The sequence below is a fragment of the Amphiprion ocellaris genome, chromosome 20 (assembly GCF_022539595.1).
Source record: "Amphiprion ocellaris isolate individual 3 ecotype Okinawa chromosome 20, ASM2253959v1, whole genome shotgun sequence".
NCBI lineage: Eukaryota > Metazoa > Chordata > Actinopteri > Pomacentridae > Amphiprion > Amphiprion ocellaris.
Genome location: NC_072785.1, coordinates 11,569,420 through 11,588,823, shown reverse-complemented (window position 1 = coordinate 11,588,823; position 19,404 = coordinate 11,569,420). Strand labels below are relative to the sequence as shown.

The following is a 19,404-nucleotide window of genomic DNA, read 5'->3' as shown; positions in this document are numbered from 1 at the left end:
CACAGATGTTCCTGTACACTACCTCAGCCTCTCAGTATCCACTGTCCCAGCTTGCATCGTAAATAAACTACATTTCACTGATCTCAAAACAATCCAAATGGCTTAATTTGTCTATTAACAGGACGGATCTGGCAACTATTGCTGGCATCTGTTCAAGTCAGTGTTATACTTTTGAAATTTAATCAGGTAAATGCAAAGGAGTAGAGCGCATCTGATTAATTCCAACACAAACAATATTAAATTAATTCAGCAAAGCCTGCATAAATACAATCAATAAATCTTTTTGTTATTCTCCTTCGAGAAAAGTAACCCTGGCTTTCTGCAAACTGCTGCATTCCCAAAGGCCAGCTGTAGTCTCCATCTGCATATAAACAATTAAGCCTCATGGCTGGGATGGATTTCAACATGTAAACAACCACAATGGATGGCACATCTGCTGTGTTAAAACTTCAGTGTAACTCAACATCAGAATTAAAAATCACTGTATGAACTGCCTTAGATGGTTTGAGCTCAAGCAAAAAAAATTGTGCTGTTATGGGTAAACACACATCCTACATGATTTATATTTAATTAATTTAGAAACTCTGTCACATGGACTGTAAAACCTCATGAAGGAATGGAATCAGGTCAACTCACCTTTTCCAGCCGACTTAATGTACATATAAGTTTTGTTCATTTCTCGTTCATTTTCTGACCCACTTTGGCGTCATTATAACTTGAGATTTCATGAGTTCACCTTAATCATTATTTTACATTTATATGACAAAAACTAGCAAATAAGTAAACTTCCCAGAATGTATTGTTAGAGAGATCAAACTCCTCAGATTCTTGTTTTTTGTAGTTTGAGAGGACAGAAGTGGTAGAAACTTGCTGCGTGTCTTTAAAACAAGTTAAATTAGGTTATGGTTTAAATGATGTAATTATTTCATAATAATTAAAAATATCCTAACCTTTAATTTAGTCTCTACAGCCACAGACTTCAAATTCGTCTCACTGTTACTGGGAGAAACATTGTTTGTTGCTGTTGTTTTTGTATTCACTGTGGTAATAAATAAATAAACAAACAAATTCATAAATAGTTTTTATTAGTTATTTTAACTGAATTATTTCTGCATTTTCATAAAAAGACTAAGTTCAGTGAATGGCAATTATTAGGGCAAAAACTCACAATTATAAGCTGAATGAATTAGTTTGTAAGACTTTTTATTTTTCTAAGTGTTTTACTACAGCTCACATTTGGAGACCCAGGGTATAAAAGTAAGTTCATTAAGGAAATATTATTTCATCCCGTTTTATTTCACAATAACAGACTTTCAAACTACAGTCTTCGTCTATCTGTCAAATCATAATAAAATAAAAAAATCTACAATTAACTTTTTGTTGTTGAGTTTAAATGTGGTGACATAATCAAAAAATAATGGGCAAAGTTTAAAAGTTATATATTTTCATTTGCAGCATTCTGACTCTATTCTGAAAAACGGCTGTTACCGGAAATAGTCTTTTATTTTGTAGTCGTGTTTACACAGCTGATGACAGGTTTGTTCTGTTTTTACGTAAAAGGTTTAGGTTTTCACAACATGGGAAAAAAATCAGACGGCAACTAAGAGTGTCCTGTAGCCGGTGAGTATGTTTTTAAAATATATTTGTTGAAACGTTTGTTTTAAACGTCTATTCAATGTGGACGCAGTTTGTTCACGATCTTATCTGCTTATAACGTTCAGAAGAACAGCGGGTTTGTACAAATATTTCATAATTTACTGTTTTTATCTTAAACCTATGACAACAATATGAAAGCTGGTCTTACGTGTTTCACAGTTTATGCTTCAGTCGTGTTGTATGTGTTATTATTATATTATCTGTGTTATGATGAGATTCTAACCGCAGCTGAGGGTGTCGGGGACATTTTTAGACACATTTTTATAATTTTAGGTTCAAAGCCATGCCTTCTTTTTTCTTATTTATAGCAGAGCGTCATGGATCCAGCCTTTGAGAGGCACTACTCGGAGCTGGTGGCCCGGGAGAGGAGCGGACACACGGCTGTGGTGGAGGGGAACCTGCTGTATGTGTGGGGAGGATACATGGTGAGAAAACACCACCACCAAAAGCCATGTTTAAGCTTATTTAAAGGCATTTCAGTGTCATACACAGTAAGAAAAATAGGTAAATTCCCTCCAGTACCGTGCTTGAGTTGTGCTGATTCTTGTACTTGAGTATTTTCCATTTCATACCATCTTATAATACTTAATTACATGTCAGAGGGCAGTATTGCAGTTTTTTCTCTGCTGCAGTCAGATGTTGTTAAAGAGAAGACACTCCAATATCACATGATGTTGTTAGACCCAACTGTAGATAGATAGATAATAAAATAAGATTGATCGATTCTTTATTCATCCCCTTGGACAAATTCCAAGTATCCAGTAGCTCACACATGTTACATACAAGACAGACATGGAAACAATGTACAATAGAAAACGCAATTAACATGCAAATTGTGTTGGTAGAACAAATAGCAATAAGGTCCCAGGAATGCTGGTGTTTCCAACAAAGGTACAAAAACTGCTGGTACTTACAATAATGTGCAAAATTGCTGCTACATAGAGTAAAATAAAATATTAAATACAATAAAATAGAGAATTATAAAAGCACAAAAGAGGTGCAATGTGAAAATAGAACTGACTGTAGTGAGGGGTCCTGGTGGTCCAGGATTATTGGTTTATTCACTGAAAGTCAACTCGGTGAGTGGTGTTGCATTTATAGCAAGAAAAGCACAAGAAAAGGCTGCTCAATTGTTGTATTATTTCCAATGGATAAATCTGATAAGCCAGCAGCAGTGGATTTGTAGTAGGATCGCAGTCATGTGATCATCGGCAGGCAGCTGACGTAACATTCACTTGTCATGGTTGCAGTGATGATACAGAAATCTTTAACAAATCCATGGATCCAGACTATAAGCCGCATCACTGTCAAAATCTAATCAGTTGGTCCTTGTTTCATTTCTGACCTTCCCTGAAAATTTCATCCAAATCTGTTCTTCCATTTTTGAGTTTAAATAGACAAACTTCCGCCGATCACCACATAAATCTGCCGCTTTCCTTGATGGAGTAATGATAATATAATAATAATAATAATAATAATAATAATATAACAATAGGGTAAACTGAGGTAAGAACCCCCCCTACATAATTCCCCTCCTCACCAATTAGATACAGTCAATTTTCATTTCAGCTCTTTTCTTGGATGATCATGGCTACCATTAAAATCATTTTACTGTTCTGATAAAGACTATACACGTAGGTCTGAGGCTTCTTAACATTTTGACAGTACAACATATGCCTCTATGTTTTTAAGGAAAGTACCCACCATTAACATAAGAGTCATACAGAGGGATCCTTTAGTTAAAAAAAAAAATGAATTCATTAAAAATATATTTAAATGTAACAAAGAATATGTTGGGTAAGAAATTCACTGTGCTTAAATTGTGTTGAGGTTTGCACTTGAGCATTTTCCATTTTATACTTTATTCACACTTCATTACATCTTAGAGGGCAGGATTGCACTTTTTGCTCTGCTGCATTTCTGTGACAGCATTTTCCTTTCTGATCTATGATCCACTGTTAAAGAGAAGACAACCCAACATTAGATGAAGTGGCCAAACATCACTCGATCAATAGTAATGCATAAATAACAATTTAATAAATGGCTAAACTGACCATTTAGATACAGTCAATTTTCATTTCAGCTCTCTTCTTGGATGATAGTGAATTAATTCCAAATAGCATAAAAATCATTTTACTGGTCTGAGGAAAGCTAAAGAAGTGAGGTTCCGTAACATTTTGATAGTACAAAATTCAATTGTGTTTTTTGTAAGAATATACAAACATTTTTTTAAACATTAGAGTCATTCAGAGGCTTATCCTTTGGTTTAAAACAAAAAAACATAATGTTACGGGGGGAGCTGGAGAACCCAGGCGCAGACACAGAGAGACTGGCAGACAGGTGAATTAAGGAAAGAATTTTATTAAACCAGAAAACTAAAACAATACATAAATGGAGAACTGAACTGGGAGGAAACAAAGCTAAACCAAACTACTACTAACAAACACTATGAATTCAAAAACGGAAGAGCACTAAACTGAACTGAAATAACAAAACTAAGCTAAAGAGGGGTACTTACAAGATGGAGGAACTGACAACAGAAGGGGCAGGGAAGCAGGCTCAGGAAAGCTGGGGCGAACGGAGATGAGACTGGAGTTACTGGCTGGAGACAAAAGCAGGGCTAGCGAGAATCCGAAAGAAGAACTGAGTCCAAGTGAGGGAAATCCAGAGGAGGGGAAAACAGAGTCCGAAAACAGAGTCCACGAAGGTATGTGGGTCAATGATCCAGCGGGGAGTGAATGACAGCACAGAGCTTAAATAGCTGGAGGTGAGGTGGAGAACAGGTGAGTTGAGTGAGCTGATTGTCACAGCTGACTTTCATCTCAGCAATCAGCAGTTCAGGCAGTGAGAGCAGGAGAGCGAGTGAGTGAGAGAGAGAGAGAGAGAGAGAGAGAGAGAGAGAGAGAGAGAGAGAGAGAGAGAGAGAGAGAGAGAGAGAGAGAGAGGGGCGACAGAGACAGGGAGAGAGAGATGACAGATGCAGAGGAAGACAGACAGGTCAAAATAGATGCAGAAAACAAGGAGGAAGAAAGAAAGAGGGAGAAAGAGGGAGAAGGAACAGGGACAGGAGCAGAATCATAACAATTAAAACCAAAAACTTATTTAAATGTAACTGGAAAGAAAAAAATTGGCCCTGAAAGATACATTTACTTTATTGTTTATTGTAATGAACAGTTATTTATTTATTTATTTATTTTTTAAAATCATCATTATAATAATTTACAATGATAAATTGTATTAACTTTTGTATTTTACTTGTGTTTTCTCTTCAGTCTGTTGCTGATGATGAAGTTTTCCTACCCAATGATGAAATCTGGGCCTATGATCTAGAAGGAGGTATATGGTAAGAAGACTACATAAATTCCAAATATGTCTGTTTGCAGTCAAAACAATGAATAGTAGTGCGTGTTTACTCGTGACAGTCACTCTGCCTTCTGGCGATTGTCATCAACTCATATAACCTCCCTGCTGTGTTTGGATTGACAAATACTGTCCTGGAGTTGTCTGCTGTTACATCTGTGGCACTAAAAATGTGTTTTGACGTGCGTGAATGTGAGTAGTTTATCTACATTCTTTCTTCTTACTGTTTTGAAGGAAAGTGTTTCACATGTCAGGGGAAGTCCCGCCTTCCATGTCAGGGACCTGTTCCTGCTCCCTGAATGGACACATGTACATATTTGGAGGTTGTGATGACAATGGACAAACCAATCAGGTGAGATGGAGACTAGGACTGACTTAAATAAGATAGAATAAGACAACATAACATTAAATATCATAAGATAACATAAGATAAGATAAACTTTACTGATCCCTCACCGGGGAATCAGTAAAGCTTTACACAGATGAGGCATTGAAGAAGCAGGACAAGACTTACAAAAGTACAATGGGGCAAAAAATAAAGATCTAACAAAGACCTCATAAAGACAATGTACAAGGCATGATGAATTTTACATAGGGATATATCCCGACATCAATGTTTACTTCACATAAACTACATGCCTTTTGTCCCTGTGAGGCTTTTATTTTATCTGTAAGAGTATGGGCACAATGCTACATGTCAAATTGACAGTAATTCGATAATTAGTTTGTCTCTTTTCTTAATATTTATTGTTCACATAGCAGCACTGCTGGTAAAAAGTTAACTCTTCCACCAGCAAATGTTGTCAAATCTGAAATGTTTTGAATTACTCCCATTTAGTAGAATTAAAGGTGCCCTGAAGCGTTTTCTAACAGACATTCAATAGTCATAAAACATTTGCAGTTTTTAAAAATGATATTTAAAAATGTTAAACCCTGCTTTGTTAACATGCATATTTGTTAGCTTGCAGTCTGTGTCACAAACATTTATCTGCAGTGCTGCTAGGGGTTGAAATCTTCACATGGGTCCTTTAAATCTATCAGAAGCAGATGCATTATCAGCCCCTAAAATATTGATGAGCGTTCCTTATTGGAAAAGAGTTAGTAAATATGCATGAATAGACCGAGAGGGTCAACGTGGCCTCAGTCAAAGGTCACTGTTTGAACTGAAAAAAAAATTACCTTGAAGCGGTGATCACTGTTTGACTTCCAACAGATGTACTGTGTCGACCTGACAGACGGCAAATATATGTGGAAGAAGATCATACATGAGTTTGGCTCTGCTCCTTCACCTCGAGACAAACTGTCCTGCTGGGTTTATAATGGAAGGTAAGATTTGTGAATTGTGAAGGCTTTTCCACAGACTGTAAATAGAAATCAATATATTTATATTTTTATATATCATCTATGGGCTGTCGCCACACGGAAATCTTCAAGTGGTTTGTTGCGTAAAGACCATGCGAGTCTAAACGCTGCACTAGAAAGTATTTTTTCTTTTGTTGCAACTTTCTGTCCTGCACCGGTACCCACCTACCCAAACCATTCACCCTTTATGAGATTGTTTCCATATTACATACTGTGCTGTCACTCTTCCTTAGGAACCTGGAAACCATAGTATTCAAATGTTTATATTCTTACTGCTCTTCTTATACCATTTGACGCGGCGACGACTGAACATCAACCTGCATGACAGCAATTGTGAGCATTTCTGTTTAACGTTCTCCAGGATCATCTACTTTGGAGGATACGGCCACAAACTGCTGACTGATGTTGACAGCAGGAACAGAAGCTTCATTGTAGATGAAACATCATGGGTAACATGTTTTATTGATTTTATTGATTTTATCTGTCTGAAAAGTTTGGCTTTTCCAGCAGGCATTAAAGACAGTTTTAAAAATGACACGTGGTTGATACTGGTATGTTTTAATTTGTATTTATTCAAGGTTTTGTTTAGAAATTTCAACATCTGGTGACACGATTTTCTTTTCCCCTGTTTTGTTGTTTTCAGGTGGAAGATGTCTTTTGGGGATGGAACAATGAGGTCCATATATTTGACCCCATTCAATCCAGCTGGAGTGAACCACAGACCCAAGTAAGTCAGTTAGAGTTTAGTTAAGCTAGCCAGTACGTATTTTATATATATGTTTATATCACGACATTTCAAAATAATGTTATATTGGTAAAAAGTAAAGAAAGCCAATGCTTCACTGTGACATTTCTCGTTTGCAGGGCCGAGCTCCTGCCCCGAGGGCAGCTCACGCCAGCGCCACACTTGGCTGTCGAGGATACGTTTGTGGAGGAAGAGTCATGGTGAGAGTCCTGGATGGATTTCAGTGCTACTCTTCTGTCATACTGATTAAAGACAGCCATACATTACTTGTTCTCTTGTTTTTAAATGCAGGAAACTAGGACGAGTGACATTCATTGTTTAGACCTTGAATCGTGGACGTGGTCAGAAATGTAGGTACCCATACACGGAATGTACCATTTCAGCCAGTATGTGGTGTAAAATATGTATGACCAAACCTGCACTTAAAGTAATATTATATGAAGAGCTATGAGGTTATTGCTGTGTTTGTTTTTAATAGTATTACACTAAATATGTTTTCCAGACTCCCGGTGTCCACAGCTCCAGTGGGCAGGTCATGGCACACGCTCACGGCTGTAACAGACAACGCATTGTTCCTGTTCGGAGGTCTCAGCGTGGACTGCAAACCAATGAGTAAGAAAATGTGTTCACTTTTATGTCCTACTTCCTTTCGTCACGTTATGTCTTCAAAGTGTTTTTCAATATTACATGTTTTCATCAATTAGGTGACGGATGGCTGCTTGACATTGAAACAAAGAAATGGAGAGAAGTGGAGCATCCCTTTAAGAATAAACCAAGGTAGCAAGTTATGAATATTTCACATTTATTACTTTGTACAGGAAAGTGTTACTATATATACTGAGCAGTTTCTTTAATCCCCTGTCTAAGGTTGTGGCACACAGCGTGTCCAAGCAAAGACTGTGATGTGATTGTGTTTGGCGGAAGTTGTGACTACATTCTGCTTGTCGACACAGTAAGTCACAGAGAAGCCGCTGTGGAGGCTGAAAAACAGATGTGACATTATTCTATTTTTACAAAACCTTGTGCATCATCACATGACAAATAAAATCCTGAAAACAACTGATGAAGTTTTGTAAATGGGCATTGACGCAGGCACGACTCTGAAACCATGTGGAGAGACATAGACATATGTGGCATGTAAAATTTATATGGGGGTAAACTGAGATGACAGGATGAACCTTGAAATTTATGCATTCAGAATAGAAGTTAATTTTCAACCACCCCTATACATAACGTAGAATGTTTTCATGTTTAAGAACTGTGCTCCAAAGCTGTAACTTCTAAGTTACCCTTTAAATATTTGTGGATAAAAAGATTCTGTGTCTATGGGCGCTACAGTTGACAGATGGAGCATGTATAATAAAGAAAAAATACATAGAATGTGTACTTGTAGAAGAAACTGCTATGTGATGAACATATAGTCCTGTAAATTATTCACGACTGCAAATGGACTCAGAATGGACCTGAACAGGCCTTTCATATCTCTTTTCAGGGTCACTGCAATGATGCACTTGTCTTCCAGATGCAGCCATATCCCCTGTTCAGGTAAAAAGCCACTCTATTGTATCAATATCTAGGACATGATTTTATAAAAAAAATAACTGCAGAAGGTAAACACAAATAATATGACATGACAGAAGTGAAATAATAATAATGATTAACAGATGACTATGGAGCATTTATGCAGAGGAACAGCTCTCATTAATAATATTAGTTTCACTTCTGCTATGACAAGTAAAAATACTGTCACTTTGTAGGTCATGTTACTTAAGATATGTATTTTCTCCCAAAATAGAAATGAGAAATGACAGATTTTTTTCCACCCTCCTGACAGGATTTGTCAGGATTACATTGCAAAGAATGTGAGGACCTCCGAGATGCTCAGAAATCAGCTTCCTCTCCTTCCTCCCAAACTCCTGAAGTCCGTACAGAGGAGGATATCGTTCTACAGGCCTTCAAAGAAGCAAAATACTACCTAATAAACATGTTAAATGCCAACGAGAATGCAATAACCTACAAGATTTTTCGAAAGTACTGTACTCCCCTTAGTGTGAACTTCACACAAGGCAGATTTTATTTGTTAAATACACGGTGCAAAATATTTTATGGTGTTTTATGTTATTGTTTTACAAATGAATATTTTATTTTGTACAGTCATCCTGCTGAAACGCTCCCAAACTGTCCCTGTGATGATTAAATGACGCATTGAAATGTTTTTGCCTCGTGTGGATTATAAGCCAACACTCGTGAGTCAAATGATGAAATGACAAAACACACACAGTTTTCTTTCAGAATATATTTTTACTTGCAATACAAAACTTAAAAAAAAATTCTCCTCCATTTCTGATTAAAAACCATCTTTCCTCAGATGATGACAAGAACAGTTTACAGCTGACGTACATCGTTCACTTAAGTGTTCAAGTTTGTGTTCTACTGTGCTCCACCACTAAGTGGCAGCAGGCTTTTATGTTGAAATGGAGCTGAATTGTGTCCGCAGTAACACAGCTGGGTCCAACTGAAAGTCTCTGTGGTGCTACATTCCTCCCTTAAAAGGGTGGGAAAGTGCAGGAACTGTGGTCAGGAAGGAAACCTTAAATAAACATTCCCTGCTCATACCTTTGCAGGGTTGCCACATATGAAAAGCTATAGTGTTCTGAAACTGAACTGTTTATCTTTACATACAGCTTTGCCCAGTAGGCCACAGGAATGCAACTGCTGCAGAAATTTACAAAACTGCTGAACTTAATCAGCCAGAAAATGTCTGCGTTCTCTCATTTACCTATTAACAGACAGGTTAAAAGAGTGTAAGTAATAGGTAACAGTGCAGGCTCGGTGGGAGGCCTGGCCGGACTGATGGGATGACAGTGACACCCTGCTGCCGCTGCAGAAAACAGACGGAGGAGGCCTCTGTCAGTTAACAGGCTCCGGCCAGCATGAGCAGAACCTCCTGGCAGCTGTTCAAGTCAGTGCTATAACTCTGCAATTACAGTGCTTCACGTTGTTAAATAAGACTTGGGTAAACGCAAAGGGCCAGGAGTGAAGCTGTTTAAGTTCAAACCAAACAGTGTTAAATTTATCCACCCTGCATAAATACAGATCACGAATCCTTCCCAGGAAATTTGTCAAAAGCAACCCTGGTTCTCTTTATAAATGTCGTATACTAACTTTACCCTATGAAGGCCGCTGCAGAGGACAGTGCTGCTGCATTATCCTCAGCTGGAGGTCAGCTAAATTCCCTCTCAATGGTGTCCATCAGCTCCTCTTCTGATCCATCGTACAGGATGACTGGCATGGTGAGAGAGGAGCTATGGCAGCTGCCAAAAGTCCTGGGAGACAGGAGGAAACACGTCACCGGGATGCTGATTAAAAACAGAAAATCTATGAGCCACACCATGTTTTAACTTGAAGTTTTTCCCTGCCACATGCATCATTTTTTTCTGAGAAAACCAACCCACAGCAACATCTAACATTCAACTGCCAGTGGAGATGCCCAACTGTGAAAAGGCCACTGGCATAAGATTTATTTTTGTTAGTTTTGTTTAAGGCTGCAGTGGAAATATTGATGTTGTGTTTCTTCACACCCACTTTAAACAAAGCAGCAACAACAGACACTTGTTTGTTTCTGCTCAGCCTCTGACAAATCTGATCTGCACTGAGAATAATGGGGTTGGTATTTCGATCCCTTTAAGGTGAATTTGATCTGGCAGTGGTCTTTTTTCTTTACTCCACTGAGCTCGGAAATCAATTATTTATTCGAGTTGTCTACTTACGATTGTTTTTCTGATGTGGAAACAGCTTCCAACAAAGGCCCTCTTGTCAGGAAGCCCTGTGAGGAGGACTGGCATTAGGCAGAGAGGGAAGAATGGATATTATATGTTTTCTGCTCAACACTGGACAACAGTTCAGACTAATTGTTATTCTAAAATCATCCTGCTGGTCATCATCTATAATAAACGGGTTTGCATAATTAAAAAACAATCAGAAAAATCTATCTGCTTAAACATATATAGAAATATAATGGTCCTTACGCTGTGCTGAGTGGGGCACCCAGATGTGTGTTTTTTAACGTGTGTGAAGGCAGAGTTGCTCCTCTTGTTTACATCTCTTGACGCACCGTGAGAGACACGTGGCTCCTCGACTCTTCCCGACAACTCTTCCTCTGCGTCCTCCTGGCTAAAATGGCACAGTCCGTATGTTTTGGATCGGATGAAAGTCTTCTTCGCGGGAGTTTTCTTCCCAGAGTCCCTCTGTCGCTCCTCATAATCGGCCAGAACCGTGTCCAGTTCTCCGTCAATATCATCCTCCTCTCCAGAAAAGTTCGAGTCGTGCCCCGCGCTGTGGCAGTCCGGTTGCGCACGGTTACGCGCGCTGCGTAAAATCGTATGGATTTTGAGCGGCTTGAATGGGTGGCTGTCCTGTTTGGATGAAGTGACGCCAGAGCCCGTTTTGGTCACGTTCACCTCGCTGACACACGCAGGTGCGACTCTCTTCCCTCGACTCGTACCGGTGCCCATGTCCGTGCGTCTGGCTGTTTTGGAAATCTAAAGTCTCATTTCCAAATTCCCCTTCAGGCCCAGCAACAACTTCCAGAGTTGAATATTAACCAACAAAGGCTTGATCCTTGGCAGTGTTTAAGGTCAGTTTTCAATTAGGTTTACGATTGGAAGACAGTTCTTTGGCTCAATATCAGCTCTCAAGGCTGGTTTTCCTTCAAATGTTTCGCTCCAGGTCCTGCCGAAATCATCACATATGTCACTGGAACGGAGCTCAGTCAGTCTGTAAACTTTGGAGTAACTCCACATCAGGATGAGAAACAGTGTATCCGTTACATAACACAGTTTGGCTCAGGACCCCAGGGAGAAAACTCCGCCTTCTTATAGAGGGGAAAACACACCCTTTATGTTGCTATTATTTCTACTAGACTAAAATAACCTTCACTTTTACTTTAGAATCTCTCCTTCTGCCTGTGTTTTCTCATTTATTATACAATTTAAGCAAACTTTTAAACAAATTACAACGTTTTTTGCCATACAATGAAGCCATTAGCTTGACTGAGAAAGACATTACATAAGACAGTATGAACAAGCAAAGGCTAACAAGGGTAATTAGTTTGATTTATCTGCACCACATCAGCGACATGACCACCTTATTGCCCTTCTATGTTCAGCTAATAGATTTTATTGAGGTAAGTGAGGTCAAGAGTGAGTGAGTTCCTGTCAGCCTGACGCTGGAGGCTCCCCAGTGACTGACTGGACCACGAGAGAGGGGGCATTCCTTTCCAACAGCTTGGGCTTCCCAGAGATTCCTCAATAAGCTTTTGTTTGGTCCACTTGCACATACAAAAGACACAGCGGGGGCACCTCAATGCCAGAGCTGTCCAACAAGAACCCGGAGTCCACCCGAGAAAAAAAAAGAAAGAAAATGTTGTTTGCCATCTTTCATTAAGTGCCTCTTTCGTTTTTCTTGCTTGTATGTACATGTGTGTGTGTGTGCCAGACAGCTGTGCAACCCTTTTCTGTCTGGAGGACGACCAAGTCAAAGACACCTGTTGTTTAAGCAACTGAATGTAAAAGTGGGAGAAAAAAACTGAGCCCTGCAAGTCCCAGATGTCTCATCGACAAAATTCCTGCTTTACTGTGGGAGAATTCCTTCTATGTTGCTGAAAAAAAGCATGCTTAAGATGTAAACAGTGAACAATGAAATAATTATAAGATTTCTTTTGCAGAACACTCTAAGTTGCAGTTGTTTAGCTACATTTGATGGCCTCCATTTCAGTATGACGAACCAGTCACTCTGCATTTAAGTGACGCTATCCAAAGATGTGATTACTTTCATGAAAAAGTTTTCTCAGAGTTCGCCTTATAGGGAAACAAGCTTCATAAACAAAACTGCAAAACCAAAACATCCTTCTGACTGTGCAATAATTGCATAATTGTACGTTACAGTTTTTGTCTCTCCACAAGTCCAAAATGTCATTAAAACCTACGTAAGTTAATGCAGGAGTCTTATTTTTAGATATTAACCAGAAGTAAAAGTACACGAACAAGCTTTCTTTCCAACCCTGCTTCTCACGGACTCTTGTTTGTGTTATTTTCAACCCCCATTTGTGTTACTCTCCTGGCCCGCACTAGTGTATCATTAAAGACATCAGACGGCCACATCTGGAGAAAAATTCAACAGCTTCCAGACGAGGGGGAGGATCCGCTGCAAGATGGAGGCCACAGCCCAGCTCGCTACATAACTGTGGTTTCTCTGACTTCCTCTAGTTTCAAGAGTATTTCTCCACCATGGACGGAGACTTGAAAGACTGCAAAAAGTGTCTATGAAACTCTAGTTGTGGATTCTGTACAGCTTTGCATATCATATCCTTCTCAAACTCTCACTATAGTCTGTCTTTTTGTTCCGTTCTAACAGCAGGATGGCCTACGTGAGAAACTTTAATGACAATGACTCAGCTGCTCCATTTGAGAGGAAACAAATAACAGTATTGTTCTCATGTTTAAGCTTAAAAATGATGCCACATGTCTGTAAAGAGTAAATCTCTGGAGAGTATTTAACAGGCCAGCTTCCTGCTGATAGGTATTCCAGTAAAAATGTCTGGGCCTCTTAGCCAACCAGGTAGAAAAACAGGAACATGACAGGATCAAAAAGAACAACGCTTCACTATATACAAACATGCTTTCTTTGCTTAAATCATTTACAAACCTTATTAACTTCGAGACTATCCTTAAATATAAAAGCATCAGTAGTTCCCTGCAAAGAAACATACACAAAAACATATTTTTTTTCAAAGGGCTCTATCTTATTATATACTGATTCATTATTGTAGACAATTTAAAAACTTTTTATGACTAAAGCTGCTCTCACAATGATCAGATTCAGTTTTTAAGTAATCCAAGCGTGACGTATAACTTCATCCGTTGAAACTGGCTCTTGTTTCAACGGATGTAACATCAGGAAAATAATGTTACACCAGTGTTATGTTGGTGTAAGATTGTACCATTTTATCAGATCTGCTGTTTCTCTGTTTAATCCTGGAACCATGGGGTTATTTTGCCATTATTATGTATATAATTTCAGTGCTATTTTATATTTTTGCGTTCAGTTATATAGATTTTTAAGGTGGTAAAGGACACAATAATGTCACATCAAAACTACCATTAAATAAATTTAAAAATACAGCATTAAATATCTGAAGAAATACCTAAATAATTGCATAGGTGTATGCATTTTCTTCTGCAATGTATGATTATTTTATATGTGTTATAGAGTTTTGCATGTGTGTGAGTAAGAGGGGAACAGGGGGTCTAATTTTTTATTTCTCTTTTATCTTCTCTCTTTTCTCACGCTTTACAACTCCAATTTATTAACATCTAGTGTACATAACTGATTTTGTACAAGGTCAGAAAGCAAAGTTTGGAATCAAATAAAAGCTCCATTGAGACGCTGCACAGACGTAATCAACTGAACAGATGAGCAGAGCCGGGACAGGCGGATATTGTAGCTCGGACACAGTGACACGAGGTTGTCAGGGCAACAGGCGGTGCAGCCAAGAGGAGTTGAACTGTTGTAAAAGAATGAGGGGCATCTCTATTTATCTTTGAGCGATCCCTATTGATCTGCCAGATTACTAAGCGTTAAAAAGGTTTTTGTGTCGACGTCAAAAGTACGTCACAGAGATGAAGGTATGATTTCTGGTAAAAGTTCAAGGGGTAACATTTCCTGTCTCCTCTGCAAACCTTTTATTTTCATTCAAAGACAGTCTTCTTAAGAAATATTTCTTCATCAGGTTACGGTACGAGACAAGGTTTTGTTTCGCCTCCTGATTTCATTTATGCTCCTCATGTGGTAGGACACATTTTAAAATGACTGTTAGGATTATAAACAGCAGATGGAGCTAGCATTCAAGAAAAGGAAATTACACAGTTTCTTCTATATTGACTCTTACTGGTCTAGAAGGTCCTTGTACAGTAAAATGGTAACTCGCACCACATTGTCAACAACATCTTTCCTTCCTAGGATAAATATGTGAAGAAGAATCTGCTGAGCTCACTGAGGAAAAGTGGACACAAAAAGGCACCTTGTGTGTGGGTTCACCATATATACAGTACAGTGTTGATGTCTTTTTCAGTATTTTCAATAGTTATATAAGAGAAACAACATGTGAAACACTTTGCAATCATTCTTGACTGGATTTCGAAAAAGTGAAGATCTAATTTTGAACAGTAATGACTTAAAAGGAAGCATATTTAATCATTAAAGTTACTAAATATTGCCAAGACAAGGAAAAAAATATGGAAATAAAAGCACCATTAATGAATGGCAGAATGTGAAGTCAAATGATTAATTATATCAATTACAGGAAAAGGTGTTGTAACAGTTACAGAAGTAGAGATTACTGTTCTGCAGCAATATAACACTATTATTAACAGTCATTTTAGCACCATAAGCTAAAGGTCAAACTAGAGCAAGCAAGGCTGTGGCAGTAAAACCTGTGAACTGAGCAAGAGTGTGTTTTACTGCTTATGAATCCAATTTTAATGTGGATAATGAATTGGTATGTTCCTTTTTCCAGTAGTACTTTCACATAAAAGAAAAATGTTTCACACAAATACAGCCAACCATTTTCAGCTACGCATGTTTCACCACATCTTCAGGATCCTCTCTCTTCCCCACACTTTGCTCTGCTTCTGTAATTGTTGTAATCATGTGCTGGAAGGTCTTCTCAGCCAAATCTGTGGTCACTACTGCAGTGACCCATTTTTCTGTCAAAAGGCCATGCAATCAACAGAAAACAATTACTGCCTCTCTCTGGCGCTCAAAGCACTCAATACCAGCATCTGCTCACTTCCTAATTACCTACTAGGTAAGAGACTTCACTGGGAGAGAAACTCACAGCAATCAATCCTTGCATTATACTTGGCTTGTTTATCAGCATCCTAATGTGTCAGATGGAAACTATTTCAGTTTTGTTTGATTAGCCTCTTCTTTATATATGTAAGTAGATTTTGGTTTCGCTTTTGCTCATCGGCCGGCGCTAACCTGGTTCTGCCTCCCCAGCACAGGTTTTAAATGCCTCTTCTTTGTTTAGTGCTGTCAGACAGTGTGTCATGGTGATTAGAGTAAGTTTATGTGAGGCATTGCTTCAGTCGGGTCCCGGCTCCAACATTAACGTGGAAAGAATACACCAAGGTAAAGCCATGGTACACTGTTCCTCAGAAATCCCTCATGTTCTCATTGGCTACATTGTGTGTCTTTGTGTAGTTTTGGTGGTGTGTTGGAAACACTCGAGTCAAAATGAAACTTTTAAATGGTGGAAATGAAAAGTTTAAAAGGCTTAGAGAAGAGTTTAAATGCTTTGAAATTCATTTGTGTTCTCTAGAGGATATATCCTAATGACTCTCGTGATCCCCTTGTTTTCCTGCATTATCACCTACAAATAAAGTTTCTACTTGACATATTACGATCAGATTTTGTAGGACATACATGGTCTTCATAGTTAATCCTAATGAGTAAGGCTATTTTCTAGTATCAGCTACAGATATTCCATCCAAAAGCAACCTTTTAATAACTGAAAACTGTTCATGTGATTATCAATAAATGTAACTCCTTTAACAATACCGACACTGCTAAAACACTGTTTCCACCCTGACAAAGGCATCTGCTGAACAGCACCTCAGACAGTTTTTTGTCAGTGATTTCCTGTCTTTTCTCTTCTACTCTCTGTCAAAACAACACAGAGAATATGAAAGTTGATCTGATTCCTTCCCTCGGTATTTCTGTTCCAAAAAACATTTTGAAGGTAGAGGAAAAAGCAGAGGAAGCAACATGAATTTGATGCTGTCCATGGTCCTGACAGGCCCCAGATGGTACTGAACGGACAGCTGAGCTAAAAACCTTACTATTTAATTGATAAAGGCCAGAGGGTAAACAGCTATGACGCAGCTTTTGTGACTTAGAAGAAGCCCACAAACCTTCGTAGTTTCCAAAGTCCTTTAAAATTGATGTAGATCACAGTAATGTCACACATTTCTCGCAACTTTTCAAGGTTTTCTATGAAACAAAAGTCTTTCTTTTTAACTGATCGTCCATAAGAAAGCATCTGCAGGTGGCTGAACAGTAAAGTCAGATCCATGTTTGGCTTTGTTGCAGAGTTGCCAGACAACAAGAGCATGTGGTGGGTTGCTTTTCACAGTGTAGTATGGGATGCACCGTACAGTAACACAGCTCAGTGTTTACTGTGTATGTGAAGGCTTGTACCCGTCCTCAAACAAGGCTGCCAGAGACGGGTTAAAAAAGTGTAGTGTGCTGCTGAAGAAAGTGTCATGCATGTGCACCTGCCTCCTCCCGTTTTCTTGTTACATAATGGGACTGGCATCATTATATGGCCTGTCTATGCCAGTCTAAAAATACGGTTCAGGACTCCCAACAGTATGTGGCATTTATGTAAGTGAAGAGAACAGGAGAGGGGTTTGGATCACGAGCTGTTTCTATGACAGTCCAGAGTCAGTGTGACAGAGAGGGCGAGCGAGCAGGAAAGATCCAGACTGGAGTGAAAAGCGAGCGGGAGGGAGTTATGGGTGAGTGTGGGGGAGTGTTGAGGCAGAGAGAGCGGCGGTGGGGGTGTGGAGGCAGCCGAGGTAGCTCAGCTCTATTATCATGCAGACCTCCCTGCGAAGAAACTTTCACTCATCTGCGGCGAATTTCCTCCAACTGTGGTTTATCTTCCACCGGTGCAACAGTGTGTTACATAAACAACCTTCTGCTGTTTAATTTTATAACCCTTAAAGGTATTATCCCAGTAAAGTGCACTGCAAACGAACAGTACTCTCAAGTGGACCGAGAGAGGAATTTAAATCAATTTTTGGCTAAACTAGTGATGTAATTCATCCACCAATGAATGTTTAGCAACATTTAAATCATGTATTCACAGTTGTGCCACTTCAGTCAGTAATCATATTTTAGCAAAGCAATTTTGGCAAAGGGTTAGAGAGTTTTTATGTAACATCTAATACTTAAGACATAACTGAGAGTTCCCTAAACCCCACATCCTGAACACTATCAGATGAGCCTGGCATGGTGAATAATAAATGCTAAATGGTCTGCACTTTTCTACCTTACACTGTGAAAAAAAATTAATTATCTTTATTTGCATCATATTGGTGAAATTAGGTAGGATTTTTGACTGTATTTTAACTGTCTTTTGATGTATAAAAAAAAGAAAAAATCTTCCAAAAAAATTTGTTCATACTTGCAGATTTTTTTATATTAATCAGAATATTAACATTAATCAATAATAATATCACTTTACAGTCGACAGGTCTAGTTTAGTCTTTTTTGTGTATTTTAAAAATATGGAAAGGAATCCATAAAATTAAAAGGAAAAGTTCTGTAAAATTACAGATTTTTTGAAGTACTAAAAGCACTTTACAATGTCTCCCATTCACCCATCCACACACTCTCACCTACTGATGGTGATGGCCATTGAGAGAAACTTTAGGTTCAGTGCCTTGCTCAGGGACACTTCAGCATTATAGGGGCCAGATATCAAACTGCCAACCTTGCACGTAGTGGAGACGAGACTTTCGAGAGCGGTGGCTTTTCTTTACCCTTTCTAAATGCAAGAACACCAGAGCAGAAGTGTAAGAAATGGATAAAAGCTTATGTTTGCCTGCCCTAAGGCAAAGTATAATTACTACCTGCATTACAGTACTAACTTAGCATTACTTCTGAAGCCAAAGAGCATATCATTTGCTTACTCCCTTGTTTTGTTGCTTCACATGTTAGGCTGGAAAAAGCCCCATTCAGGGGAAATTCAATGTCAGTTTTGCTGTTCAAGAAGGATTTTGATTCGATGTAAACAAGACACACTTCAAAAGTTCACAAAATCTAAGCTTGTATTTTCACATATTCCTGTGGATCAAGTTATTGATAAGAACCTCAGCGAGGAATCTCACATTGTTTTGCTGCTAACATCCCACATAAACCTTTACTGTCAGGTAGCAGCATGTGAATGCTCCTTGTTTATTAGAGTGACACTCTCCTGTGCTCCCACTGCTGCGTCTCGTGCTTACAGATCAGACTCCGGGGAGGGAATCTACTCAAGTGTGATTACAGCAGCATTATTGGCTAAACGTTTCCTCTAATTAACATGCAGTTAAAGCCAACTGCTAAGGCCTTACTGTCATTTGCAGCATCTATAAGCCATGTTGATTCTTTAAGATTCTAATATCCATAACATGCTGGCATACTGACAAAGAAAATATCTTTAGATATAGGCA

The 19,404-nt window shown here is 38.7% G+C and overlaps 2 protein-coding genes across 3 annotated transcripts; one reads left to right on the top strand and one right to left on the bottom strand.

The window, feature by feature from the left end:
- The first annotated feature begins 1,498 nt into the window (after positions 1-1,498).
- On the top strand, positions 1,499-9,338 carry LOC111573293 (kelch domain-containing protein 1). 2 transcript variants are annotated; one of them, XM_023277386.3, is made up of 14 exons: positions 1,499-1,620; positions 1,965-2,081; positions 4,929-4,999; positions 5,251-5,368; positions 6,230-6,342; positions 6,740-6,827; positions 7,022-7,105; positions 7,243-7,323; positions 7,415-7,473; positions 7,626-7,735; positions 7,828-7,900; positions 7,991-8,075; positions 8,616-8,668; positions 8,958-9,338. In XM_023277386.3, exons 2-14 carry the CDS (start codon positions 1,974-1,976, stop codon positions 9,100-9,102), a joined length of 1,188 nt encoding a protein of 395 aa, XP_023133154.2. In that variant the 5' UTR covers positions 1,499-1,620; positions 1,965-1,973; the 3' UTR covers positions 9,103-9,338. The 2 variants fall into 2 exon arrangements, with proteins under 2 accessions (XP_023133154.2, XP_035807368.2); XM_035951475.2 differs by having other exon boundaries at positions 1,507-1,620; positions 1,968-2,081.
- A 63-nt stretch (positions 9,339-9,401) lies between these two features.
- LOC111573296 (uncharacterized) lies at positions 9,402-11,941 on the bottom strand. Its single transcript, XM_023277391.3, has 3 exons — positions 11,152-11,941; positions 10,894-10,961; positions 9,402-10,449 (listed from the first exon to the last, which is right to left on the bottom strand). The coding sequence occupies exons 1-3, from the start codon at positions 11,635-11,637 to the stop codon at positions 10,347-10,349; spliced, it is 657 nt and encodes a 218-aa protein (XP_023133159.1). The 5' UTR covers positions 11,638-11,941; the 3' UTR covers positions 9,402-10,346.
- Between the last annotated feature and the right edge of the window lie 7,463 nt (positions 11,942-19,404).

Bases quoted from the DNA above. Each gene is read 5' to 3' on its own strand.
- LOC111573293 (XM_023277386.3), top strand. From the start codon at position 1,974: ATGGATCCAGCCTTTGAGAGGCACTACTCGGAGCTGGTGGCCCGGGAG. The intron at 6,828-7,021 runs GTAACATGTTTT...TGTTGTTTTCAG, and splicing joins TTGTAGATGAAACATCATGG to GTGGAAGATGTCTTTTGGGG. The intron at 8,669-8,957 runs GTAAAAAGCCAC...CCCTCCTGACAG, and splicing joins CAGCCATATCCCCTGTTCAG to GATTTGTCAGGATTACATTG.
- LOC111573296 (XM_023277391.3), bottom strand. From the start codon at position 11,637: ATGGGCACCGGTACGAGTCGAGGGAAGAGAGTCGCACCTGCGTGTGTC. The intron at 10,962-11,151 runs GTAAGGACCATT...GCCTAATGCCAG, and splicing joins GGTGCCCCACTCAGCACAGC to TCCTCCTCACAGGGCTTCCT. The intron at 10,450-10,893 runs GTAAGTAGACAA...CCTGTCTCCCAG, and splicing joins TCCACATCAGAAAAACAATC to GACTTTTGGCAGCTGCCATA.